We start from the raw sequence: 27,132 nt of genomic DNA on the forward strand, positions 1-27,132 counted from the left end.
AGTCCTGCTCCTCCTGCTCCTCATACTGCTCCTCACATTGCTCCTTCTACTCCTTATACAGATACTGTGATATAGAGTCCTGTTAACTCTAAAAATCCTGTTTCTAACACATGATGCTCTACCTCTGCTACTTATGTTACTGACCCTGACACAGAGACTTCACTGCCTCTCTTGCTGCTCACAGATTAATATCACTGCTGATAAACTGACTCTGACTCTGCTGGTATAAAGCAATAACACTGCAAACATGACGCTGACTGACTGTGATTATTCTGCGAACTGCAGCAACAGATCCTTACAGCTGCTGGAGGAAGTTTGGTTTGTGTTGATGATGGTGCCAACAGAGCCAGGATGTGACTCTCTTCCTGTTAATGATCTTCATTAGCCAAAAACCTGATCCTGTTCTCACAGATGGAGGCTTCCGAGTGAAAGAATAACCGACAGAAAGCATCAGCCATACAAAGAATAGGCAACTCGAGCGAACTGAACTCCTGACCTAACACCCTAAGCTTCCTGACCTGACAGAATGATCTACTTGCAGTGCAGCAGATTTTTTTGAGGTTTTGACCAAAAAAGGATGTTACTGTGTTTTATGCTAGTCCTCATTCAACAGAAACAACATCCTTCTTGAAAGAAATTATTGCCATCTTTGATTTTTAATAGGCCATGGCCTTTTCCAGTGGTGTGGTGAATTTCCAGTAGCATTAATTAATATTCAATAGAAATGGTGGCCATCTTCAATAAAAGTTCCCTTCTTCCAAAAAGGTTTCCTTAGGAGAGTATTTGTGCCAAATTTGAGGCTTGCATCACCATTTGAACTGTTGAAATAACGGACATTAGGTGGAAATGATGGCCATCCTAAAATATGTCCACCATCTTGAATTTGAAAGTGCCAAGGTATTTTTCAAAAGAGTGACCGTTAGACCCTTAAAGCAGGATCCCCTTACTGATGTATCATATTAACCTGGCCTAGTACATAAAAAGGTATAAACATACCTTTTTCATGTGTATTCAGTATTCAGCTTTAATGGGGAACTTGACAGGGCCAGTATGAAACATGGGGCCCTGTGATTGGCAGAGCAGCGATAGAGGCAGTTCTTCCTTTGTTTTTAGGAGCCAGGACTAAATGGTGAGTAAACCTAGGGGGCCGTTTACACGACAATGGTTTTGGGGTGAAACATAAAAGTTTTGTTGCATTTCAGCCTCGCATTTACACGGAAACGGCGTTTCAACTGACCTAAAACGCAAACTTTGAAAATGGCCTCCAAAGTGGAATTTTTCTGAAATGCTGCCAACACCATTACCGTGTAAAGAGTAAGATGGCGTTTTCAGTGGAAACGCTGACGTCACACTCCACTTCGCCTGAGCACATGCAACAGTCCAACCATGAATTCAACAGTATTGTTGTAACGATCATTGCAAACTACCGTGTTGTGCTTGTGCTGCTTAATCTGTTGAATCTGCTGACTGCCTTTCGTCAAAATGTGCATCTGTTGCTCCGCTTTTGCACTTAGTATTCCCCAATACACCAGATGATCAGCTCAACTCTACTTCAGTGGAGATGTTCCAAAAGCAGCTTCTGGACAAGACAGTTATAGCACCACCTACAGAGCTGGCATGTGTACTACAGCAGGTCCTCAGCATTTCCATGTTAACACAGATTTTTTTTACTGCATTTTTGAATAAAACATTGTAGTGTAAACGGAGCCTAAGGATGCGGTCACACTGGCCATCCAAACTGTGCTGTGCCTGAGCACGATTGCCCCCCCGCAGCGTCGCTCCCCAGCTGTAGAGTACGGCCAGCGGTCACACTACCCCTGTATGAACCAGACTTTAGCGGGTATCACACATGCGCACAGCCCGCCTATGTCATCGTGAAGCATCTGTTTACATGAAGCACGATCTCATCAGAGTCAGCACAATGAGACACAGAGAGCACTGCTACAACTTTAGAAACATTTGGACTTATGGTGAGTCGTTTTTACCTGACACAGCCCTCTAACAATCCCGCTTTATTTAAAATGATCGTTGAGAGGTGCACTCGCAGTAAACATATGTCAATGATCACACGCGCTGTCCGCGTGCTTGTGCTCGTGCATGAAGCAAACCGTGCCGAAGCCCACCTCCCCGAAGTGTGCCAGAAGCACGGAAGCGAATCGTGCTTGAGCACGGCACAGTTGCGGTCACACTGGTCATTACAAACGTGCTTTAGAGCTGAAGCGTGCTTAGGCACGGCACGGTTGGCCAGTGTGACCGCGTCCTAAGAGAGCTGCTATGTTGCTGAATGTGTTCATTTCCAACTGAGAGGTAACGTCTTTGGTCTTGATATGTATGTGTTTTCAAAGACAGTAACAGTATGTATAAATCAAAATATTTGGAAACAATTATTTGAAAACATTAAAAAATTGCCTGATCAACCAAAAATGCAACAGACCCTTGCAGTACCTCCACAGAACCCCTGTTAAAGACCTCTGCCTTGGAGAGTCCCCGTGCCAAATTTCAGGCTTGCATTAGCATTTGAACTAATGGATATAATGAGCATTGTATAGACATGGCAGCCAAGGCAGCCATCTTAAATTTCCGAGTGTCTAATGTATTTTTTCAAAAGAGTGGTCCTCAGAGAGGATTTGTGCCAAATTTCATGCTTGCATCACTGTTTGAACAACTCTCTTGAAATTTACAATTATCTGCTGCACTACTGAGTAGTTTCCACTACTACTGATGCACCAAAGCCTGGTTTCTACCAAGTGGTTCAGTCCAGTTTGTCTCAGCACACATTTTGTGGCGTTTGCTTTGACAAAAACCTGGACAGGTCCCCAAATTACCGTCCTTCTCTGAAGCGTTCATTTTGCTTTCTATCAAAGAGCCACGTTCAAATTATGAAGAAGACACATTGCTGGATGTCACCTATCATTGCTCTTTGGTTTCTGTGTTGCATTTTTTTGTTTTGTTGGATGTATTAGCGGGGCACACTGTGTCCCGCTGCTATGACATCACGCATCTCGTAAATGACGTGGCTATCTGCATCTGGCTTACATCTCTCCTGCCAAGAAGGGCACGGTTGGCTACGGAACAGCAAACAGGATCAGCCTTATGAATCCGACTCGTATCAAGCTGTACTGATCCATGCCGGACTGCTAAACAGAAGTAGGGCTTAAGATGCCTCATCTGACAGAATAAACTACCTAAATAAACCTGCAAACCATTTTTGTTTACCATTTCTGATTAGGGAGTCCTGCTAGTCCGTCTGATCCTTTAACAAAGCTATGACATCTCGAACACTTTGATCCAAACTTGTCAGCTTTGTTTCTGCTTCCTGAAGGTTTGTTGATGTGTTGACCCCTGTTTGTTGAGAAGGTAATTAGACCCTAAGTTAATTAATTTGTGTACCATTCAATGTGATCTGTGTTTGTTCCTTCACCCTGTGGTCAGACAATCCTCCTCCTCCTCTTTGTCTTCTTCTATTTTTAGTTTGTCTCTTTTGGGACAGAGCCTCCCTCTCTCGCTATCTTTCTGTCACTCATCTTTTCTGCCCCCCTTTCTCCTCCTCCTCCTAAGGGATGAAGAGGAGCATAGCAATGATGTTGGTCAGCAGAGTTCGGACTTTAGAGGAAATCCTCCACTGAGCTCCAACATAAAAAAAAACAGACTGAATCTGACATTCTGATCAAGCAGGAGCAGAGCAGCACCTCCTGCTGGCTGTCAAGGTTAATGGCATCCTCAAACACACTATCAGCTCACTGATCAGCTTGTTCCAGCTGAGTGAAACCTTACTGGGAGCACTGGGCTGGTTATTGAACATATGTGAGGACATCTGGTGGATTGTGATTGGTCGGCTCCTCGGCAGAAATCAGCAGTAGCTCTCTGAAATTATGTCTGAGAAACAAAACCAGTGTTCCCTCCTGTTTAGGAAGAGTCTCATGTAAATACCATTTATTAACCAGCTGTATTAACACTCATCTCTGATTGGTTACACCCCTGTGACAGCAGAGAGTGATGATTATGGAGCACAATCACACATAGGATCAAATCACTCCACAGGAAGTCGATTTTTACTGACTGGTACAGAAACAGTTTGTCTCGGAATAGCTTTTTTTCTCTCTCATCAGGACACCTGGGTTTATAAACAACTCACCTGTTCACAGCAGATAAAGGGAGGAGGTATTGGGGGTATTGATCTTTGAGGAAGGCACTCACCTGCTGCTCAGAGTTATCTTAAAAAAAAAAAAACTATCACTTTAAGAATGGCGCTTCATCTAAAAAAGATCCCAAGAAGCAATTTAACAGGAACACAGACACACACAGGACCTGCAGTGTATGAATCTAAAGCATTGCTGTCCTCTGCTGCCACCTGCTGGCCAAATGTGCAGACTGTAGAAAACTGAAGCCCTGTGATGCATTGTTAACAACACAAATTTCATAGCCTCTCTGTTACTCACCCTGATGCATTGTGGGAGCTTTGAGTTCACAATAACAATGACCTTTCTTCCTTGGCTTCACTGAGCTGTGTTAACCAGCAGACTCTCTCTTTCCCTTTGCAAAAAAAGACACAAACATAATGAAGAAAACTTATATTCAGATTCATTTTATTTGCGTTCTGTTAACCTGGCTCACTAATGTATCCTGATTCAGACTTTATGAATCCAAATTTCAAAATCATGTAAACCGTCTCACTGTCTTTAAATGCCGTAACATGTTTGTTCATGCTCATGGAGTCGCAGTCCTACAGATTTCAGAAAAATAAACCATCAGGAAGCAGAAAGCAGAAAGATATCCAGCAGTACAGAGCTCACCTGAGCTGGGATACAGATATGTTCAGGTCTACATATAAAATGTTAATGTTTCACCCCGAGTGTCTACAGACCTGACCAGGTGAGATATTGCAGGTTATAGATTCATATTTTTGTTCATTCTGGATCAGGTGAGCTTAAAGTTGAGTTTAGAGACATTTCAGATCAAACTAAACACAAGAAGCTTCATTTCACCAAGTCAGACGTGTCACAAAGTCAGCGTGTTACTGAGGTCTGAGGCTGTGAGGAGGAGGGGATTCGGATCCAGAGTCCAGTAAACCCCAACACTGTGTAAACAAATGAATCCACCTCCCCAAACTCTGCAGTGCCCCCTGCAGGAGGAGCCTGATGGTTTTAAACCTCCAATCAAAACCAGATCTAAGAATGAGTCTATCTCTGTTTTACCTCTAGACCCAAAGTCTTAAAAACCTGAAGAACCCTGAAGAACTAACAGAGTCAGGATTCAGAGGCTGGATCCTGGACAGGTTCTTCAGGCTCCACAACTGGTTCTGTAGAGTCCTGCTCTGGTTTAGAAGATCCCTGGTCTATTTTAGTTGAGTCCTGGTCTGGTCCGGTGGAGTCTCGGTCTGGTTTAGCAGAGTCCTGCTCTGGTTCTGCAGGCTTCAGAAAAACCTCTAACTGTTCTGGACTCAGTTTTCGGGTCTCAGCGATGAGTCGTTTGACACCAACCATCCATTGGCTGACCTCGGTCACATGGTCGACCATCAGAGAGCGATGCACATCATCAGCTGAGTCCCAACGACCCGACTGAAGCTCTGAGAGACAGACAGGAGGACACACAGACAGGTGAGGCTCCAGGTGGGCAGACAGGTGTTAGGATGGACAGATAGGTATGGAGTAAGACAGGTGTTACCTTGAGACAGGCAGTCCATGCGTCTCCTGACAGGTAGGCTCAGTCTACCTGTCTTCCAGCTCTCCTCCAGCAGGTGGAGCCTCTTCTTTACATCATTAAACACCTGCTCCTGCACACAGAGCTGAAAGGTCAGCAACACTCTGGCTATTTCCCAAACCGACTACTACACTAGCAGTGCCTATTATTTTGGCTGAAATTCAATATGTAGTAGGTAGTAGCAAAAACTTGCAAAATCTGCAGTATGCCAAAAATCCCGGATGTCCTACTGATCAAGGAAAATTTCTCAGTATGCAACGGACCAGTCGACCTGGCATACTGTTTCCCACAATACACATTGCTAATTCTGCTTGTCTATACAGGTGGCATGTTTTGGCGAATTACCGCCTTCTACTGGAATGAGTCAGCATTATAACTACAATATAACAATACTAACAGACGATCCGTGAGATGGAAATGAAGTGATGCAAAAGACACACCAGTAAATCGTGTTACTTCCAGTAATCAGAGAGGTGTTTTACAAATTCATGAAAGCCCATATGAACTACTAATTCACTTTTTAAACCATCCGTGAATTACGTGGAGGTGCTTTTTCCATCAGCTGTAAAAACAAAAATCCCTTCCAGATTTATATTCAGTAAACAATATGACTCAAATATGATGATTCTGCTAAAACATGATTAACAAAATAACTAGAATGCAAAGATCTACCCAAAGTTTGTGTTGTAAATTTCTAAAGACAAAATAAAATAAATCACCTCTAACTCCATTTTCTGAAACTGAAAACCAGAGTAGTAAACTACAAAACAGACCCAACAGAACAGTCATACTCCATATTACATGCAAAAGCAGTAGCATACTACATACTACATTTACACGTAGTATGTAGTAGTCTCATATTAGTGCCTGAACAAATGCTCCCCCTAGAGACTGCCTGAGGTACTGCGCTAACAGGTAACACCTCTTTAGCAGTTCTTTCCACGACTCACTTTAACAGTTTGACTGCAGGCAGCAAGTGCGTTGTTCAACACTGACAACACTGCCTCCATATCAGGCTCGCTCTCTGATTGGCTGCTCTCTCCCTCTTTCTGACTCCTTATTGGTCCAAGCGGAGGAGGAGGGGTTGCCATAGAACCAGGAAGACCAGCTGTGTGAATGATATAAGGAGTTCAGAGGCATAAAAAACGTCTTTATCATTTCCTTTATCAACCATTATCTTCATCCACTACTAACCTGGGTTTCGAGGGGGTGTGGCTGCTCCCATTGGGGGTGGAGCTAAAGGATTTAAGGAGGGAGGAGCCATGAGAGGGGATCCACTACCTAGGAGCCAATCGGAGAGATGTTACAACGATGAGTATGACTGAAGGACAACCCTTACAGGAGACCTGTTTCAGCACCAGACTGACCTGGAGCTCCAGGGGGAGCCGCTCTCTTGTTCAGAAGGTTCTTCTGTGGTCCATGGGTCTTCTGAAGGCCATATGAGAACTGAGGGGGGTCGTTCCATCCTCGCTCCTGGTTCCCTGAACAGCACAAGCAAATACAGGTCAAGATCCAAAGGAACAGTATGTGTGATGATGTGCCTCCATTTATACTTCTACAGCATTAGAAATGAATCATCAGTTGTCAATATAGAGTACTCAATATTTGGAAGGCAGTTTTTAATTACAAGTAAAGAAATGAATAAGCATGTGGCGTCCTCTAAGATTTTAGAATTCCTCTATGAAATCAAATACAGTGGGACTGTATCAACTGTCATGCAAACATCACACCAAAAAACTTAAAAGTTCATCCGATCTATTGCTGTTTGATTGATATTTCAAATGCCGAAATACGAACATATAAAGTTTTTTTGGTTGTTTCTAAGAAGTGAATTTGTTTATTAATACAAAACGTCAAGAGTAAAATAAAGTAGTACGATTTTTAAGTGGAGTTCGTTCAGTTGACATCAGCGCAGCGGCTACATTGAGCTAGCCGTAAGCTAACTACCGTCGTTACCCTCTCCAATAACTTCAAGGTTGACGTAACCTGTAGTTATCGTTATTTGTTACATGTTAAAATGACCAGTGTGATAAAATAACTCACCCGGTTTAATGTACATGTCCTCCATGTTGGACTCCAGCCTGTCAAATAACAAAACTTCTACTTTACGGCTAACAGTTAAGCTAACCAAAACAAAACCAAACGCATTACAATGTTTATCCGACTGTTAGTGTTAACTTGCATTTATTTACAGACATGTAAACTGCTCCTGCTGCTGTACGGTGTACAGTTAAGTGTTTGTTTCCGTGTCAAGTAAAATGCACAAGGTGATCGTAGGATAATCCGCTCTGGATTTCACAATATGACAAAATAACATCCACTGAGTTAATGTTTGTTTAATAATTAAGCTTTTAGATTATATAAAATTTGCGTGTTTTTTCTCTGCTGTTTTATCATATAACATTCTGTACTCTGCTGCGTATTGGATATCACGTTGACTTTAAATGCTACATTTATTTTGAAGGACACCTGGACTGACTTCCTGTCACCCTCATTAGCTTCATTAGGTCCCCCTGCCGTAAAATATTTCCGGGACACGTGGCCACTGTGTCATACCTGCTGTGACGTCAAGTGACCTATAGGGAGGACGTCAGGTGGAGGAGCAGGACGCTGGGCTGATGAAATCTGCTGTTACAAGACATGAACAGAGTTAGTGATCAGTTTAAGAGAGGATCGAATGAAAAAGATCCAGTGATCTGTCAGTGAGAGTCTGTATATCCTTCATCCAGATATAAATAAATTTAAACCAAAAAAAAAAAGTTACAGCTTTTTATATTTCAACCAAAGACTTTTCAAGAAGAATACAAGATCCAGATTTTCTCTTAAGTGTAAAAAAATCAACCACCTAACTGACACAAGACTAAGAATCACTCAAAGCTTTTCTCTGAATCCTGATAGCAAAGAATCAGTCTGACAGCAACCAACCAACTCTTAGGATCAGGAGGGAAGTTGTGTCCTTCAGAGCATGCCTGAGCATCTCACATAATTAAGGCCATGTCCAAGCGTAGCTGGGTATCTGGGAAGCCCCACATATTTTTATGCATTTAGGCCTGTCATCCGATCCAAAACACAGTTTTATGTCACTAAAAATGATATTTTCTGAGAACTCTGGCTGAAGGAAAGATTTTGGAAAACTCGGTTTTCATGGTTTTGTGTATAGGTACCCTGGGAAACTGAGTTTTTGGTACTCAAACATCAAAGCTGAATGATGGGGCTCATTATGATTGGCCGGCACCAGTGCGTATGGACGAAATTATTTCGAAAAATGAATTAGGGGCGATATTTATAATTGAAAATACCTGGCTAGGAGTATTCAAGGCCAAAAGGGTAACCTGGCTAATCTCACTCTTTATATTCCTCTGAGTAAATCTAACAGATGGACATTTTCAATGCAAAGAGTATGAAGAAAACAAATCCGCACATTTCTGAATGCTGGATGATTTAGATTTCAAGACGAAGAAACAGATTTTTATCATAACTGTTTTGTACATGAAATGCTTTGTGAGCTTTGAACCTAGTTGTGAAACGCATCTTATCTTCATTGAAGAAATCGATCCACAGATGAGAGGTTTAGCAAACATTTACGTATACATCTCAAGGTTTACAGAAGAATTCCGTTTGTGTGTGACTAAAAAATACGCATTTGTAAAACACATGTTGTGTTATAGTAAGTTTACTATTAGAAAGCTTGTGTTAAGAATGTGCAGTTGCTCGTACAGCACCAGCCAGTAGGGATCAGCAGAGAAAAATGTCTGCAGGTGGTTTATCTGTGAGAATCAGCGCTCCTGATAAAATCCAACCCATAGGCCGTTTTCAAATTCGCATACTATACTAGCAGTGCCTACTGATTCGACCAAAATGTAGTATGCAGTATGCAGTATGCAGTATGCAGTATGCAGTATGCAAACAAATGTCAAAGTTGTAGTATGCAAAAAATACCTGGATGACGTACTGAATCGGGAAAAATCCACAGTATGCATCGGACCAGTCTGCTTTGCCTACTGTTACCCACAATGCAACGCGCCTGGGCCCATATCAGAAGTGAAAATGGCAGAGAGCGGAGCAACAACCACCGGAGTAGCAGAGGAATATAAATGTAAGAGCCATTTCTTTTTTATCTTTAAATCCTCATCATCTCCACCACTGAAAGTTTATATAAAATGGTCTCTCTAGCAATATATTTCCAGATAAGTTACTCGTAGTTTGTTTATTTTGTACATTTTCAATATAATTTTTTTGGGGAAAAAAAGTCAGCCGTAGCCAACTTCCGTTTTCTTCAAACTGAAGACCAGTGTAGCATACTACAAAATTAACCCAACTGAACAGTCATACTACATACTGCTTATGAAAGTAGTATGTAGTAGGCAGTGCCTACTACATACTACTTTCATAAGCAGTATGTAGTAGGCGAATTCGAAAACAGCCATAAACAGTATAAAACATGGACGTAGCCTTCTCGATGGCACACATCTGTTCCTGACACTTGAAATGAAGCCAATCCAAGGACACAGCCACATTCGTTATGATGCCTGAGTTTCATTTTGAAAAGCTACAGGGCACTCGCCAGTCACTCTTAAAATTGTCTTTAAAAAGTGAGCCATGCAATTTTGTTCGGGAAGTTTGTATCAGACAAGTAACCCTTCGTAGCACCCATTTCCTTTACGGTAGCACTCAGCCTCAAAAAAGTTGGTGACCCCTGCTGTAACCTCTCTTAACCTCCAGTGCTCATGTATCTCAGCTGAGACCAAAGACTGTACAAAACATGGACATAGTCTCCTGATGTCACTGTTTCTGAAACGAAAGATGAAGCAAATCAGGCCATATTGGCAGTGGCAAGGGCTTTGTGTACAGCTATAGGATGCCTCTCGGTCACGTGATCTGAGCTGTGCCTCTGATTGGGCAAGCTCGTGATCTTAATATCTTCTGAACCACTGATTCAGAAAAAAATTCACCCCCCGCACAGTGTAGATAGTAAACTTAGCGATTCAGACAGGAGACGTTTTTTGAACCAGGCTTTGAATAGGTTAATTCCTGCTTTGAAAACAGCTTTGACAGTGACTTCTGGTACTTCCAGAGCCAGCCTCAAGCGGACACTCGACAAACAGCAGATTTTAGAAAGCTTGGTTTCAGCTGAGATCTTTCTTTTCATCACAAACACAGAGGTAAAACCTGTACATGTTCCCTCTCTGAGTGATTTTATGTCTAATATCACAAGCAGGACAAAGCAGAGAGAGAGATCTGAGAGGCTGTTTTTTACTAAGTGTGAGCTCTGAACACAGACACAGGACACGTCAGGGAGGGCGTGAGCAGCCGTTGTTATAGAAATGAACTCTGATGGGATTTTTTTTTACAGTGAAGGTCGAGTGAAGCAGAGAGGGAGGGAGTGATGACATCATCAGGGGGAGGAGATAGAGGAGAGAGGAGAGGAGAGGAGAGAGGGCGAGGAGGAGGAAAACAGCATCCTTCATCCCACAGAGAGGAGAGAGAGAGAGGACAGGCGAGAGAAAGGAGGGACGAACGAGAGCAGAGTGAGAGACAGACAGAGAGAGAGAAACGCCGGGACAGGAAATAGAAATAAAAGAGAAGAAGAAGAAGAAGAAGAAGACTGATGGTATCGTCTGAGAGGGGGACGGACGGAGGGACGAGAGACACTAAGACAGGCAGACAGACTGAGAGGGAGAGAGAGGAAGAGACCGGCAGGAGGAGGCTTTAACATCTGTCATCTGGGCCTGTGTGTGTCTGTGAGTGTGTGTGAGAGTGTGTGTGAATGTTAGTGTGTGTGTTGGAGGGCGATCAGCTGATTGGACCTCACTCATAGGAGGGCGGAGCCATGATGGGCAAGGATTACATGTTGGCCATCATCATAGTTAACTATGACGGTGAGACACACACACGCACACACACGCACACACACACACACACACACACACACACACACACACACACACACACACACACACACACACACACACACACACACACACAGTTGAACAGAGGACTCTAATCTCTCAGATTATAGGGAGCGTCCTCTGTCTATGTTGTTTTCCTGTCGTGTCTCTTTCACTGAACAGCTGCAGACTCGGCTCCAAAAATGGGTCATTGTGGTCTGAGCCGGGCTGGATTTAGTCCCTGTGACCTGGTCTCTACCATCCCCTCACCCTCACCTGTCCCGTCACACCTGTCTGTTGAGTGGTCTTTCTCTGAGCAGGTGGTCGGGTGGAATCAGAGGAAACTATGAGGCAGGGTGTTTCTGTAGCCTAAGCTAACATTAGCATGTGTGGCTAACTAGCTGAACCTTTAGTTTTTTTTCAACACCTGAACCAAACTCCCACAATTACCTGAAGTTTTCAAGGTGAGCTGCTTGTGTGAAAGTACTGTTTTTCTCTATTACAGCCTCCTGGCGGAATTCTGAGATAAGATGCTGAATTTTCAGAGTTGAGGATTTAATTAACCCTCTTTCCAATTATTTTTTTAATTCCCTTTGATGGAATACAATAACTAATTCAAGGTAAACTCTATACAATTCGAGCGCTGTGACTACAACCAGCACAATAAGGCCCCATTTACACAACGTTTCATCTGAAAACGCTAAAACACTGTGAAAGCGCAGTGAAAAAAATCTGCGTTTACACAGAAATGCTGATTTACTGAAAACGCTGTAGTAAGCATGCCAAGCCTGTAGGTGGTGCTTTAACTGTCTTGTCCAGAAGCCACTTTTGGGAGATCTCCAACAAAGTAGAGTTGAGCCGATTATCTGGTGTATTGGGGAATACTAAGTTAAAAAGTGGAGCAACAGATGCACATTTTGTTGAAAGACAGTCAGTAGATACAGTAGATGGAGCAGCACAAGCACAACACGGTAGTTCACGATGTTCGTAACAACCGTACTGTTGTACTGTTGAATGCACGAGTGTGACGTCAGCATTTCCACTGAAAACGCCGGCTTACTGTTTACATGGCAAAGGTGTCGGGAGCGTTTCAGAAAAATCCCACTCTGGAGGGCGTTTTCAAAAGTTAGCATTTTAGGTCGGCTGTGTAAACACGAGGCTGAAACACAACAAAACTTTTGCGTTTCACCCTAAAACCGTTGTAGTGTAAATGGCCTCTAGGAACTAACTGTAATGGCAGAAACCTTGTTTGAAAAACATTTATTTGACCTGAATTCAGATTTCAGAGTCTGACCTATTGCTACGTTTCATTTGTACTCGGAAGTTGGAATATCCGAGTTTCGAGAAGGAACGGTCAGCTGGAATGCCCCTGTGGTTGGAATTTCCAAATAGTAAGTCGGAGCACCCACGCCACCCCGAGTTCTCAGTTGGAAAGTTCGAGTTTGGTAAACAATAATTAAGCTCCTGTTATATTCTTGTTATTTTAGAATGCCTGACAAGTGTGTGTCACAATAAATCAGCTGTATATATAGCATTATTTGATGTTTATATACAGAAATACTGCTGTTAATGCAAGTTTTGATGACTTGGTAACTGGAACACTGAACTCGGAGATGACGTCACTCCCACTCCTGACTTCCCAGTTCTGAGTACAAATGGAACGCAGCATTATGTCCCATCTGTTAACATGGAGGAGGCAGAGTTCAGGAGCTTTACTTGGTTGCTTTACAAGTGGCAACATCTGGTCTAAAGATATGAGGCAACACTGAGGTGCTAACATCTGCAGTACATTGAGTGTCCACTTAAGGCTGGCTCTGAAAGTCCCAGAAACTACAAAAGCATTCACACATTTTGTGGTGTTTCCATTGACTTGGGATGCAGTCACACTGGCTAACAGTATCGTGCTTAGGCGCTTCAGCCCCAAAGCCCAGCTTGTTTGGCCAGTGCGACCGCAAGTGTGCCTTATATAAGCATGGTTCACTTCTCTCCTTTGGCACGCTTCAGAGAGGTGAGCTTTAGCACAGTTCACTTCATGCACTAGCACAAGCATGGCATCACCGCGAACATACCTCTCGATAATCATTTTTAACAATTGCCAGGGTGTCAGAGGGCTGTATCAAACCAAAATGACTCAACATAAGCCAAAAAGTCTCTAAAGTTGTAGCAGTGCTCTCTGTGTCTCATTGTGCTAACTCTGATTAGACTGCGCTTCATGTAAACAGTAGCTTCACAATGACCTAGGGGGGCAATTGCACATGTGTGATACCCGCTAAAGTCTGGTTCATTGAAGTAGCATGACCGATGGCCATACTCTCCAGTTGGGAGACGGTGCTACGGGGGGCAATCGTGCTTGAGAACGACATAGTTTGCATGGCCAGTGTGACTCTGCCCTTGCCCCCAAATTATTGACCCGTACTGTCCCACTTTTCGGTATCCTTCTGTAGAGGTCCCAGATATACTGATCTGATCCTCAAAGGTGAAGGTAGAAACACTGCAGTGTGTTGACTGGCAAAAGAATTGTAATTTCCCATGACAGTAGTAAGACAGAACAACACATAATCCCACCATCTCCAGTCAACTTTGGTAAACTGCTGTTAAAACGATACTGTGTTGTGTTTTTCTCTACTTCGTCAGATTTTTCAGCGGGTACACTGTGTCACTTTGCTTTGCCGGCACACTATCATGTAGCTTACATGCCACCTACTAAGAAGAGCATGGTTGGCTGTGGAAACTCAAACAGGATCAGGCTTTGCTGCTCCAGCCTGTACCAAACCGTACTGATCCATACCAAACTGCTTGGTGGAAACTGGTCTATACACAACAAGCCCCCCAAAAAACAAAACAAAACCAAAAAAACATGTTTCCACATAAGAAACAGACATATTTATAGCCTGGTACAAAAAATGTCTCTTGTATGAGTAGTTACTTTTTCTGACACACTATACAGAGGGTAAATTGGCAGTTTAGAAGATATTGAGATTATAGTTTTGCCTAATCAAAAGCAAAGCTTTGCTGATTGACAGGTGGGCACCTGCAGCTATTAGTGTGGAGGCTCAAAGACTGTCCCAATTCCCTTATTTGTATTATTTATTTATTATCATTATTAAGGTTGTTTTTTGTGGCTTTTCATGCCTTTAACCAGACAGGGGATGACAGTGGGTACAGTATGAAAGGGGGTCAGAGCGGGGAATGAGATGCGGGAGACAGGTCACAGACTGGACTTGAACCAGGGCCATCCGTATGACGGCGAACCTCATGGGGGGCTTTTTTTTTCCGGGGTGTTTTTGTTTTTGGACATGGTGGGTCCAGCTATAATGCTAATGCTAGCTTGCCTTGCCAGTGCCCAGAGATCAGAACAGTCTGCAGAGACATTCTCTTAAAAATTTGCTGCTGGCTGTGATGTTTCGACCTAGACCCCTTTGCCCCATTTCTCATATGGCCCCTGTCGATAATTTGCTTCTAGACTCCATTACAGAAATGGACAGGTGATGTCATGAGGACTACATCCATTTATTTTACAGTGTATGGTTAATATCCAGTCTTTCTTTTACTCTGACTCTATAAAAATCTCTCCAAAATCTCTTAAATAAATCACACGCTGTGTTGATTGAACCACTATCTTTAACAATTTGTAAACATCCCTGACTACTCCGGCTCCTTATTTACATCACGACATTCCCCCATGGGACACAGAAAACTTCACCCTGTTGAGGATGTGTGAATAGCAACCTTTGACATGTTCAGAGGCGAGTCTTTGAAAAGGAGTTTAAGCAATAAATTATGTTTCTGTTTCGATAAAAGCTGGCTCCTGTTTCACTGATTTATGAATTTTAAAGAACAAAAGGCTGCTGGATTAAAACACTATTGCAATTAATTATACTACTAATACTAATAATAACATCTTTTTAGACAGCTGAGGGAGTTTGAAGCAACGGTGTAACCTCTCTTAAGTCACACAGTGAAATAATCAAATCTCATAAATTACATTAGATGTTTGATGACAGGAAGTCTACCTCTGTAATCTGATCTGTGATATTAGGAAAAAAATTACAAGCTAGCAACAGTAACTAAGAGGGGCGGGGCTTAATGAGGTGTTAGTCACAGCTTTCTGACATTGTGATTGGTCCCTGTATATCCTCCATCAGTCACATGACCTCAGCCTGAAACAAGGTCAGACCGGACCTCACTCAGATACAAGTACAGGGAAACACACATACACACACGCTCAGAGAGGGGCTGTGTGTAAAACAGATGAGGACAGTGTGTCTGTGTGTGCGTGTGAGGTCGTAATGACAGAACACACCAACACACACACACACTCTCACACAGTGTCATACAGAGTGTATCCTGAGATGAGTCAGCATCAGCTGTCTGTATGAAGGATGTTACACTGACCCCACACAGGTTTTTATTTTTAGAGGGACTCAGTCTGTCAGGGTGTGATTCAGGCCTCAGCATGGGACTCTGTGTGTGTGTGTGTGTGTGTGTGTGTGTGTGTGTGTGTGTGTGTGTGTGTGTGTGTGTGTGTGTGTGTGTGTGTGTGTGTGTGTGTAATGTTAAAACATTGAAGCATAATTGTTACTAGATTTTAAGTTGTTATATAGCAAGGAAGCGTAAACAGTGGGAAAGTGAGAACTAACTTTAGCTTAAAGCAGTCAGAGTCCATCAGTAGTCGAACACTGGGCCTGAACTCAGTCTCTCAGAGGTCAACTTGTGTCATTTCTGTTCACGTGTTTGAGTATGTGTGTAAGTGGTGTATTCCCCTGGTGTGCTGTATTGATCACAGCCCCCTTCCCTTGCCTCTTCCAGTCACATGGACTGTATATTAGCTGATTCAGCGTTTGGCATCTTTGACAGTTTATTAATTATTCAGAGGGTCTCTGGTTTCTTCTCCGCTTTCATCTCATCCTGTTCTGACCTCTGATTACTGAAACCCTCTGATCGCATCGTCAACCCTGACAGCGTGCTGCAACACTGAGCCAATACCAGTCAGACATGTTTATTTCCCCTCCCAGAGTCCTGATTTCAATCCAACACAGGAAACTAACAACTTTGACAAACAAAGGTCACATCAAAACTTTCACTGACAGTGTTTGATCCTGGAGGAAGGATGGAGGATGTAAATATGGGTAATACACTTCCATCTACTCCCACTTTAAAAATGAAGCCATGATATCTCAGAACAGATTTATATGTGACTTTGAAGCAGACACTCTCCATGTGTCAAAACAGATCACAGAGGCAGGCAGGCCTCATTGACAGAGTCAGGGATTGGACAGAGTCAGAGATTTATTATCGACTCTCTGACACTGTGTTCTTTCTTTGTATGAGAGAAGAATCTCAGCTGAGCTAAATCAAGTAAACTGACAGATATCAGTTATCCTCAGAAATCCTTTCTGACATTCAGACTTCAGACTGATACCTGATTGGACAGAAGCTTGTTCCAGGTGTCACCCCCCCCCCCCCCCCCCCCCCCCCCGCCACACCTGTAAGTTTGATTCATAATGTCTGAATGTAGTATATAAACCTGATCTCATGTAGAAGTCTGAACAGGATGAGAGGTTTCTGAAGGAGCTCACCTGAGATCTTTCCAAAGAGTCTTCCAGCCTGTAGGGGGCGATACAGTGTGTCTGAGTCTTTGTATGTGTGTCTACAGATAACATCTGGACCGATCAGAATCTGTTGCTTGATCCAGACCTCCCATCTGGCTGGAGAACCATCAAAGACTCTACAGGAACATACTACTGGCATGTTCCCACTGGTGCCACCCAGTGGCAACACCCCCGCCTCAGCAGCACACCTCAGTTGCTCCACACACAGGTGAGACCACACTATTTAAACCCAATCCAGGTAAACTCTGGAATCCTTAGTCCAGGTTAATTCAAAGAAGTCTCAACTATCCAACCTGGTTTATCCTGCCCAGTCAGACTGAAACCTGCCAATGAAAATCAAACCAGGTAAACAAAAAATATCCAACTAGACAAAGTTAAACCAGGTAGTTAAAGTCAAACTAACTGGTTAAAACAAACTAAATGGTTAAAGTGAAGCAGTCTATTTGAGCTGTGGGGTTTAATCAGACGAGCTCTGTGCTGAGCCATGTTTCTTCTTCTGTGGTGTTCAATCTCAGCAGGAGGAAGCTGGACCGCAGAGTTCCAGCACAGAAACAGATGGACCACCTGAGGAAAGGTAACACACACACACACACACACACACACACACACACACACACACACACACACACACACACACACACACACACACACACGCCATCTGTACAGTTGATGCATTTCATTCTGCTTTTCCTCTCAGGTCTTCTTGGCACGAAGATTACCTCAGGAACTATGATCCAGACGCCAAGGTAACACAACAACAACAACAACAACAACAAAAACAACAACAAACATCACAACAGATGAAACAACTCACTGACAACAACAGACTCCATTTTTGACAAAGCAACTACAACAGGAGCAGTTCAACAACACAGACCGCTATCAACAACCACAATATAAAACCAACAATGTCATTAACACCAACATAAACAATAAAGAAGTTAACACATGTTAAGACATCAATCGCAACAAAAACAAAAGTTTTGGCATCATCATCAACAAAAACAACAATCTCATTAATAACAGCAACAGACAATGACAGAACAAGTAAAACAACTGAACAATACACCAACTACATCCAAAAAGACCACAGCAACAACAAGACCGACAACATAACCACTTTGACAGGAATACAAATGTTGAACAACATATTGACTGCAACAACAACAACAGAGTGCTACAACACATCAACATTGTTGTAAATAACTGAGTTATAACTATGTTATAACCTTTGTTGGAATTTTGTGTTATTATAAAAATTATACATTTTGGAAACCTTATAGTATAAGCAATCATAAAACAATGTTTCCATTTGCCCTGAGTGCTACATGGCTGCCATCTTTGATTTTACAATATGGCAGCTGTGAAAAAAAAAACCATTAATATCTCAGCTTCTTAACAACATGAAGCTTTTATTTTGATGAGTAAACTGGCATTTTCAGGGTCAAAGCATCCAACGATCCCAGTTGCAGATGTGTTGAGACATTTGTTCTTGCTCGTTTCTTAAGACAAATTACTCATTTGGTCATAATGAATAATGAGAAAACAATTAACAGTTCCTTACATGGAAGTTGGTACCGGTTGTATTATAATGGCTGTAAACACAAGTGACAAACCGCAAGCTAATGAGGGGGCTTCTTGTCAAGGTCGGGAGCCTATCAACTGGAAGCAATGTATGCAGTCCCAGTCTGATGATGGCAGGGAAGAGTTGATGCAACATTACCGGATAAAATTCTACCAGTGCTTGCTGGACATAATAGAAAAGAGGGCCAGTTTGCATAACAGTAACCAAAGATGAATGCAAAACTGGACAAAAAATACACTCTGCACACGTCAGGCAGTATATCATTGTAAAGTTATGCAGCTAAACAAAACATATCCAACGTGCATAAGACTGTTGTGCACATGCATTAGCTACTGGCCACACTGCCAAAGAAATGTGTACAGAAAAGAGAAAGCATTGGGGGAGATGAAAGGGGCCCATCAACATATGGCTCTTCAATACTTCTCATGAGGTCTTGTACAAGTCTTCTGTCAGAAAGATGATGCTGACATCAGATGAGGAAAGTAAATGTGTCAAATTGAAGTTGATCCACCCTCTGAACAAGCTGGCAATAGAACTCCACGGGAAGATCAGCAGCTAGAGGATGGGATGGACACTACATCAGACGCTCCAAGCTGCATGATAGCCCTGGTAGATGGAATGGAAGATGGCCAAGAAACCAACAAGGATAGTGAAAGTCAAAACTCCTAATGAATGCTTCTGCGACAGAATGATGTCTCTTACATGAGATTGTGATGAAATCATCCTTGTATTTTGCACAAACAGGTGTAATTCTCTGAAGAGTGCTACCCAGAGTGTAAAAAAAAAGGCAAGGAAGAGCACCAATCAGGTATCAGGTCAGAGATGACACAAACACAAAACACAACCCAGTGAGCAGCTTCCTTTCATATGATAAGACAAAGGTTGACCTGACCGACGATCTCTCTGCAAAGACTCTAGAGTACAACAGTACATCAGACAAACTGGTCATCAATTCTTTTTCAGGACGCAACGAAAACTTTTTTTCCCATGACAACATCAATGAAAAAGCAGACACTGTTGATCTACTAAGCTGTCCTGGCATCACAGGAGAATGCCCTTCCAGCTCCATTATTTGTGTGAATACTATTGGATTCCATCCATTCATCAAACACTGCTTATCCAGGTCCAGGTTGCGGGGGCAGCATTTTCACCAGTTCCTCTGGGTGATACTAAGGCATTCCCAGGTCAGCCAAGAGATACAGTATAATCTCTCCATTGTGTCCTGGGTCTACCCCAGGGTCTCCTCCCAGCTGAAACACACTCTCGGAGAGGCTTCTCGTATCACCTCATCTGGCCCCTCTCAACACAGAGGAGCAGTTAGCTTTGCTCTGAGCCTCCTCCTGATGTCTGAGCTCTGGACCCTATCTCCAAGGCAAAATCCATGCAGAAAAAGCTCATTTCAGCTGCTTGTATTACCATTGGACTCCTTGACCCACAAAGTTGTGGTTGGGTTGTCAAATCAATTTTTAATGTTATTTAGAAGCTGAGGTATTTTTTCTGTAAGATCCAGGATGGTGACCGTTTAAGTATCATGGTAAATGGAAACATGTTTTTCTGATTGCTTATACAGTTATAAAGTTTCCGAAAATTCATAGTTTTGATACCCCCCACCAAAATCTGGCGAAATTGCTCAGTGAGCCTGACTAAAACACAGGAGTTCAACAAGAACACCAAGCTACATCAAAAACAAACACCAAAAATCAGTCCTGTCAGACAGCATCAGCACAGTGCCAGCATGAGTGTGATGATGTCCTGGAGAATCTGTGATGCCAGAAGTTACAGATGACATCGCAAGTAGGAGACGTACTGTCCTCCCATCGTTCCTCAGTATCCATGTGGTCTGTCCTCTAATCTGTGTCTGTCACAGTTTAATAATCTGAGTTAATCTCTCACTCTGTCCTGGATTCTCTGTTTTTATTCCAACAAATCAGTGACTGCCTAATCCACCACACGTCTACTCACAACCCTCTCTGACCAACTGTCTGTCTGTCTGTCTCTCCACCTGTTTGTGTCAGTGCTTTGCGGTGCGCTCTCTGGGCTGGTTGGAGGTGGAGGAGGAAGACCTGTCTCCTGGGCGCAGCAGTCTTGCAGTCAGTAATGTCATCCAGCAGCTGTCTCACTGCAGCAGCCCCGAGCAGAGAGACAGACCAGGGGCTTCAGGAGAGGTGAGACACCTGCTTCAACTCGATCTGTCTCTGTACCTGTCTCACGCTCCATCATTCTGAGCACTGACCCATCACTCTGTCTCTCTGTCTTCAGGGTCGGGAGATGATGCTGGTTCTGAAAAAAGACACACTAACCTTATTGGACCCCTTAGACCACACCCTCCTGCACTGTCAACCAATCATAAACATCCGTGTGTGGGGGGTGGGCTGCAACAATGGCAGGTGAGCCAATCAGGGAGAAGCTGGGTCTGCTGGATGACCAATTAGCGTGAAGGTTTCATTCAAACTGATCATCAGACATAAACACTTACTGCCAATGCTTACAGAGCTAGGCTAATAGTCCCCTTTGCAGTCTTTATGCTAAGCTAGGCTAAGCATGCTGAGTGTGCTGAGCTGCCTGAAGATCACTAACACTCTCTCTGTTTCTTTAACACGCCCCCCTCACCCCCCTCACCTGGGCAGGGACAGGTAAACCTCTTCACCTTACCTCTCACATCCACTGCCATGCACGCTCACAGTCACATCATCCTCACTTCCTGTTTAAGCCAGGGTCATTTTCATCTCACCTGTGATCATATGACCCTATCTCAGTCATCTGACACTGACCTCGTGAATGTGAATGTGTGTGTGTGTGTGTGTGTGTGTGTGTGCAGGGACTTTGCCTTCGTTGCAGGGGATAAGGACAGCTGTGTGCTGAAGTGTCATGTGTTTCGCTGCAACGCTCCAGCTAAAGCCATTGCAACGGCGCTGCACGAGATGTGCTCCAAGGTCAGAGAGTCAGCTATCCGTCTTAAACAATATGTCTTCATGTAGCATGTTAGCATGCTAATACTCAGTATAACATTAACTTATTGATGAGCATCCTTGTGTCTGCAGATGATGACATCAGAGAAGTCACTGAGGCCATCTCGCTCTCTCACCATGGAGAGCATCTCACCTGAGGACCTGCCCAGACAAGGTGACTCACATGTGATGCTTTGCGCTCACCTGCTGCCCTCTGATTGGTCCTCAGCTGACTCTTTACCTTATATGTGTTTTAGTGGAATTCCTGGAGGCGGTCAGGCAGCAGGTCCAGAAATTTGAGGTCCAGTACATCGGAAACCTGCCGGTGTCCAGAGCCATGGGTGAGACAAAAACAAACCTGAGACACCTTGACTCACTGTCATCCAGCGTGTTAATCTTTGAGCGCGGGCATGTATGTGTGATTGTGTGCAGGCATGGAGGTGCTGAACAGAGCCATAGAGAGCATCATGAACTCCACGGACAGAGACGAGTGGGAGCCGACCGTCATCCACGTCACCGACAACATCCTGTCCCTGTGGAAGGGTGAGGTATGTCATCTTTTTAATTTTCTATCTCAAAGGTCAAAGGTCAAGCCTCACTCTGTCTCTCTGATTGGCTCTTGACAGGAGGGGGAGGAGCCTTTCTGGGAATGTCAGGTACGTTTCCTCACCTTTCTGGGTGTCGGACATGACTGCCACACCTTTGCTGTGATCGTGGACGGTGGCACTCAGCGCTTTGAGTGTCATGTGTTCTGGTGTGAGCCAGATGCGGGAATCCTGTCTGAGGCGGTCCAGGCTGCCTGCATGGTGAGTCCTGGAACCAGAGTAGCATGCTGGTTAGCACTTTCTGTTTGTGGTCCATGATCCTCTGTGTGTCATGTTGCTGATGTCGTGCTGCCCTCTGGTGGTAAACATGTTTTGTTGCACTTGAATATCTGAACTGAGAAGCAGCTCAGTTTTAACTCTGATTACTCTCTGCTGGATGCTGATGACATCACTTCCTGTCTTCCAGGTCCAATACCAGAAGTGTCTGGTGGCTCAAACTCCTCCCCCAAGAAGCAGGTCATGGCGTGCAAATTCACTGAAGGTCAAACGGGCCAACTCTATGGACGGCGCCACCTTCACTCCTTTCACGACCAGTTTTCATGGCAGCAGCAATGGAGCCACGATGATGGCGCCAAGGTTCCCTAAAGGAAATGGCAGCAATGTGAGGAAGGGAATGATGGCGTTCTTTGAAACTTTCCGGAATAAACAGGCCGCCACCTCCTAATGTTGGGGGGCGGGGCCACCAGGGATGCGTGTCAAACAGACTGCCCATCCTCTGGGACTCCTAGACTTTTAAGTAGACCAGAACGGCGTCTCGCACACATACCTGGCTCTGATGGTCCTGATAGTGCCTCCTTCACATCACCAGCGACGCCCCGAGACCACAACCGCCTAATTCCTGTCTGGAACACCTGGGGTTAGCTTGACCTAGCATCACAGTGCTAGCTAAGTGACAGCTGGTTGAACTACATGAATGGACCCAACAGCTCTTTAAGAACCGGACCCAGAACCAGAACAAGGATTACTCACAAAAACTGGACCTGCAAACAAGTTACACACGATCCAACAGGATCCGGATCACATGACTGATGTGTCTGAGGATCAGTTCACCTAAAACTCAATGTTAGCTGACCTGCAGGTTATATTGTACTCTTCTCAGGATTGCTGGGTCAAATGTCAAAGGCCAGAGTTTAAACAGAGAAGAAGATGAGGGAAAAAGTGACTGGCCCTTTAAGGAATCTGAGCCCACATTAATCAGTTGACCCTTCTATAACAGTCATGTGACCGTGACGATCCGTTCTGACCTCAAACTTTGAATTATCTAACATGTAGAGCTATTGTTGAGCCACCTCATGCAGACATTAGGCTAATGCTAACGTGATGCTGATGTGATGTGGAGCTAACATTAGCCTAATGTTGGAGCTAACGTAACGATAAGGAGCGTTGTCCCGGCTGGATCAGAGTCAGATATTATCTTGTTATTTATCTGCTTCATGCTTCATATTTAGAGAATTGTTCAAGTGTCACTGAAAGATCCTGACCACCAAGGACTGTTTTTGACATCCCCTCTTTAACACATCCTGAGTGGATCAGTAAATGCGTCACAGGAAGAGATGATGTTTTTGTTTGTTTTTTTATTTTATTAAAGATTAAAGCAGTTTGGCTGTTTGCATGTCAGGCATGACCGACAGCATGGAGGGTCGCTGAGAAACCCTGAGATGATCGACCGAGTGCTTCATGAGCCCCGAATGTTTAAGCCGAAATATTTAACTCACTATGACATGCCTGATTCAAAGAGACAGTACAGCTGCATCCTGACTGGCCGAAGCACCTGTAGATAGAAGCTTTAGTGTGTTTGATGTCTGTAGGAGAAATCAGTGAGACGTCTGCGACAGGAAGTGATGTAACGTTTGTCACAGCTGTTTCCTGTGTGAACATCTGCAGCACAAAATAAACCAATGATGTCATGTAGAGAGGAACCAAAAATCTCAAATAAACCCTTAAAAATACTCCTATTGTGTGTGTGTGTGTGTGTGTGTGTGTGTGTGTGTGTGTGTGTGTGTGTGTGTGTGTGTGTGTGTCTTCAAATGATTGTAATGCTGTGGGGTTGAGGTCATTCATCAGTTATTAAAGGTAAACGGGCAGGTGACAATCAGAGGACCGAAGTAAACCAACATAATTTAATGTCATATTATTGTGAAATGTGCTTTTACTTACTAAAGTCTCTCCCTCAGACTTTGCTGTGGATGTTTGTTTTGGATGAGTTTGCCTCCTTCAGCTCTTTGTTGCCCCCCTATGGAGGCTCCTTTGTCTTTAATGTGATGATGTCAGATGTCAGGTACCGCAGACGAACAGGTGAGCATCCATTTGAGTGCATCTATCTGCAGCGAGAAGAAATAGAGATTCATCAGTTCAGGCAGAGGAACGATATTCAGAAACAGTCAGTTTTTTCTTTTTTTAAAAAATTTGTAGCACCTTTAAAAAACATAGTTTACAAAGTACTTTGACAAGCATTCAGCACAAAATTTAACACAAACAATGAGCACAATAAAGTAAAAAAAAAAGAAAAAAAGCACAGCTTAAATCAAGACTAACAGAGAGAGAGACGATGTAAAAAGACATAAGGTGAAAAGGTCCTTTCCATAATTTATCGTACTTTATAGGAACCCAATCAATACAAGAACCATGCAGCCTAAAAAGAGACCATGAGGACCAAACAAAAAAAAAAACATAAAATTAGCAAGAATAGTTTGAGATTAAATGTTGTTACAAGATTAAGTACAAACTTTATTTTGTTGCAACAAAGGCACATAAGTATATTCACAGACAAAAAAAACATGCCAAAACATATAATTAGGAAAAAATAATGAATAAGAAAAGAAAATAAAAAAATAAAAAATAAAAAAATAATAAAAATAATAAAAATAATAAAACAACAAAAAACTTAGGGTGACAAGGTATTAAAGAATAACTTTTTCAAAACGTATTAAATATGTATTTAATGAGGAAAAAAAATAGTATGAACCTGTGCCCCGGGCGAGCCCCGCGTGACGCACGAGCTTGCAACCTCCGGACGCCCAAAATATTCAAGGGTCGACGCTGTGTGGGCGGGGCTTCAGGTAGGTTAGTTTCCAGTTTGTTTGTGTTTACTTCAGTTTTAACAGGTTTTAATTCAAACTCCGGAGGCTGTTTGAGCGGAAAACACCTGCAGGTTTCAGGTGGAGGGTCAGGAGACACGGGTGGAGAAGAGAGAAAGGAAGGAGGTGGAAGGTGAGACAGGGGAGGAGGTGTGACCCCTGTCTTCGTTAGGCTTCCAGCTGTTCCCTCGCGCTCCATCCATCATCCATCCATCTATCGACCCGTCCGGGGAGAGAACCAGCGAGGAACGATCTAAAGGTGAGTCCCGAGTTTCAGTCCAGACATCTACTGAAAAACCCGTATTTTATATCAAATGTGTCATCCAGAAATGTTACTGCGTTCACACAGAGATCTCTGAACGGATCTGAATGTGTTTCAGTCTGAAGCCTCATTCGGCCTCATCACAGTTCAACAAGAAGGAGCTGTTGCAGATATCAGATGAGTTTTTTAACCGCGGGAAAAGACGCACCTGTCCCCAGACACAGGGAGCGAACTGATCAGAAAAACTCACGAAACTGTTTAATAATATAAAAGTAAAGATAAAAAGTTAGTATGTAGCAAGCCGAATCAAAGAGGGTAACAAATAGTTTTGTTACATGACATTAAAGTTATTTCTTAAGATGTGAAATCTCAGAGTCAACACACATAATCTAAATGACGGTATTTGTGAACGGAGTTTGTACGAGCCGACTAATTCAGCGTTAATTAGTTTGGTTTGTATGACTAATTCTGTCTTTAACAGCTGTTAGTGGATTATAATGTTAAAAAAATTGTCCCAGTGTTCTGATTAAAAATTAAAACGTTATTTTTTGAGTTTTAGCCTCATGTTAAAATGGAATACCAATCACTTTAAATTGTAAAATTTCTCCCTTTACTGAAAAGTCATCTGGCTCCTGTTTATAACACTGTTATCCGTGTCTTTATATTGGTATTAATATTATGTCATGTCAGTATTTAAATTAACCCAAGAATTGTTAGAGTTCACTGTAAGTGTATATTATATTAAATTAACAGTGATGTGTTAGTGTTCCAGCTGTCACATCGTTAAAATGACTCTAAAACCATTATACAGTTTCTTTTTACCTACTGTGTGTTTACCTATGATTGTATGAATTGATACCTGAAGAAACAATGTTTTATGACGTTTCATTACCTGTCCATGGCGGACATCATCTGCCCATCCAGTTTCAGACATTAAATATGTGATGGAAACGTAACCGGCAGACTATTACTGGTTTAACTGGAAGATGTTTACTATCTGATTCAAAACAAACAATGTGTATGTATGTGTGTGTGTGTTAGAGAGTGAGAGAGAGAGCTGTCTGTCTCTGTCCTGAGGTTACCAATCAAGGAGTAAATTAGATTACAGTTAGTATGAGAAATGAGGAGCAGGAAATAGTGCAAATCCCAAAGAGCAGACAACCGACTGAGCGATGTGTGTATAAAGAATTTGTCCACACACCAGTATTTCAACTTAAGTTATATTGATTCAGAGTTTCCAATGCAATGACTAATGCTGATTGTTTAAAAAACCCTGCTTCAAAAACAGACGTTGACAGCAAAGACTGCGAAAAAGGTTACAAACTGGTTCCTCAGGGTCACATTTAGGGTCAATCCCAATTGGGCCCCCCCTCCCCAATTTATCTCGTCGTCTACCCCTCCGTGTACCTGTTCCCCTTGTTCCCCTTTTTACAGGGCCGAAGGTTGGAAACACAT

At 43.0% G+C, this 27,132-nt stretch overlaps 2 protein-coding genes across 3 annotated transcripts; one reads left to right on the forward strand and one right to left on the reverse strand.

Moving 5' to 3' along the window:
• Positions 1-4,548: 4,548 nt before the first annotated feature.
• On the reverse strand, positions 4,549-8,022 carry sra1 (steroid receptor RNA activator 1). The gene is made up of 6 exons (XM_074672338.1): positions 7,744-8,022; positions 7,068-7,181; positions 6,895-6,981; positions 6,651-6,808; positions 5,665-5,773; positions 4,549-5,566 (listed from the first exon to the last, which is right to left on the reverse strand). Exons 1-6 carry the CDS (start codon positions 7,766-7,768, stop codon positions 5,247-5,249), a joined length of 813 nt encoding a protein of 270 aa, XP_074528439.1. The 5' UTR covers positions 7,769-8,022; the 3' UTR covers positions 4,549-5,246.
• A 3,098-nt stretch (positions 8,023-11,120) lies between these two features.
• apbb3 (amyloid beta (A4) precursor protein-binding, family B, member 3) lies at positions 11,121-24,333 on the forward strand. 2 transcript variants are annotated; one of them, XM_074673123.1, is made up of 12 exons: positions 11,121-11,579; positions 17,245-17,408; positions 17,716-17,774; positions 17,898-17,946; positions 20,801-20,950; positions 21,045-21,172; positions 21,604-21,718; positions 21,827-21,908; positions 21,991-22,074; positions 22,166-22,281; positions 22,360-22,539; positions 22,745-24,333. In XM_074673123.1, exons 1-12 carry the CDS (start codon positions 11,531-11,533, stop codon positions 23,000-23,002), a joined length of 1,434 nt encoding a protein of 477 aa, XP_074529224.1. In that variant the 5' UTR covers positions 11,121-11,530; the 3' UTR covers positions 23,003-24,333. The 2 variants fall into 2 exon arrangements, with proteins under 2 accessions (XP_074529224.1, XP_074529225.1); XM_074673124.1 differs by having other exon boundaries at positions 17,719-17,774.
• Positions 24,334-27,132: the final 2,799 nt, after the last annotated feature.

The sequence above is a fragment of the Halichoeres trimaculatus genome, unplaced genomic scaffold (genome assembly GCF_033239565.1).
Source record: "Halichoeres trimaculatus isolate MK-OKI-2021-1 unplaced genomic scaffold, fHalTri1.1 fHalTri1_scaffold_6, whole genome shotgun sequence".
Lineage (NCBI taxonomy): Eukaryota > Metazoa > Chordata > Actinopteri > Labriformes > Labridae > Halichoeres > Halichoeres trimaculatus.

Excerpts from the sequence above, each read along its gene's own strand:
- apbb3 (XM_074673123.1), top strand. The coding sequence starts at position 11,531 with ATGATGGGCAAGGATTACATGTTGGCCATCATCATAGTTAACTATGAC. Across the intron at positions 11,580-17,244 it reads CATCATAGTTAACTATGACG|ATAACATCTGGACCGATCAG; the intron begins GTGAGACACACA and ends GTGTGTCTACAG. Across the intron at positions 17,775-17,897 it reads GATGGACCACCTGAGGAAAG|GTCTTCTTGGCACGAAGATT; the intron begins GTAACACACACA and ends TTTTCCTCTCAG.
- sra1 (XM_074672338.1), bottom strand. The coding sequence starts at position 7,768 with ATGGAGGACATGTACATTAAACCGG. Across the intron at positions 6,982-7,067 it reads GGCTCCCCCTGGAGCTCCAG|GTAGTGGATCCCCTCTCATG; the intron begins GTCAGTCTGGTG and ends ATTGGCTCCTAG. Across the intron at positions 5,567-5,664 it reads CATGGACTGCCTGTCTCAAG|AGCTTCAGTCGGGTCGTTGG; the intron begins GTAACACCTGTC and ends TCTGTCTCTCAG.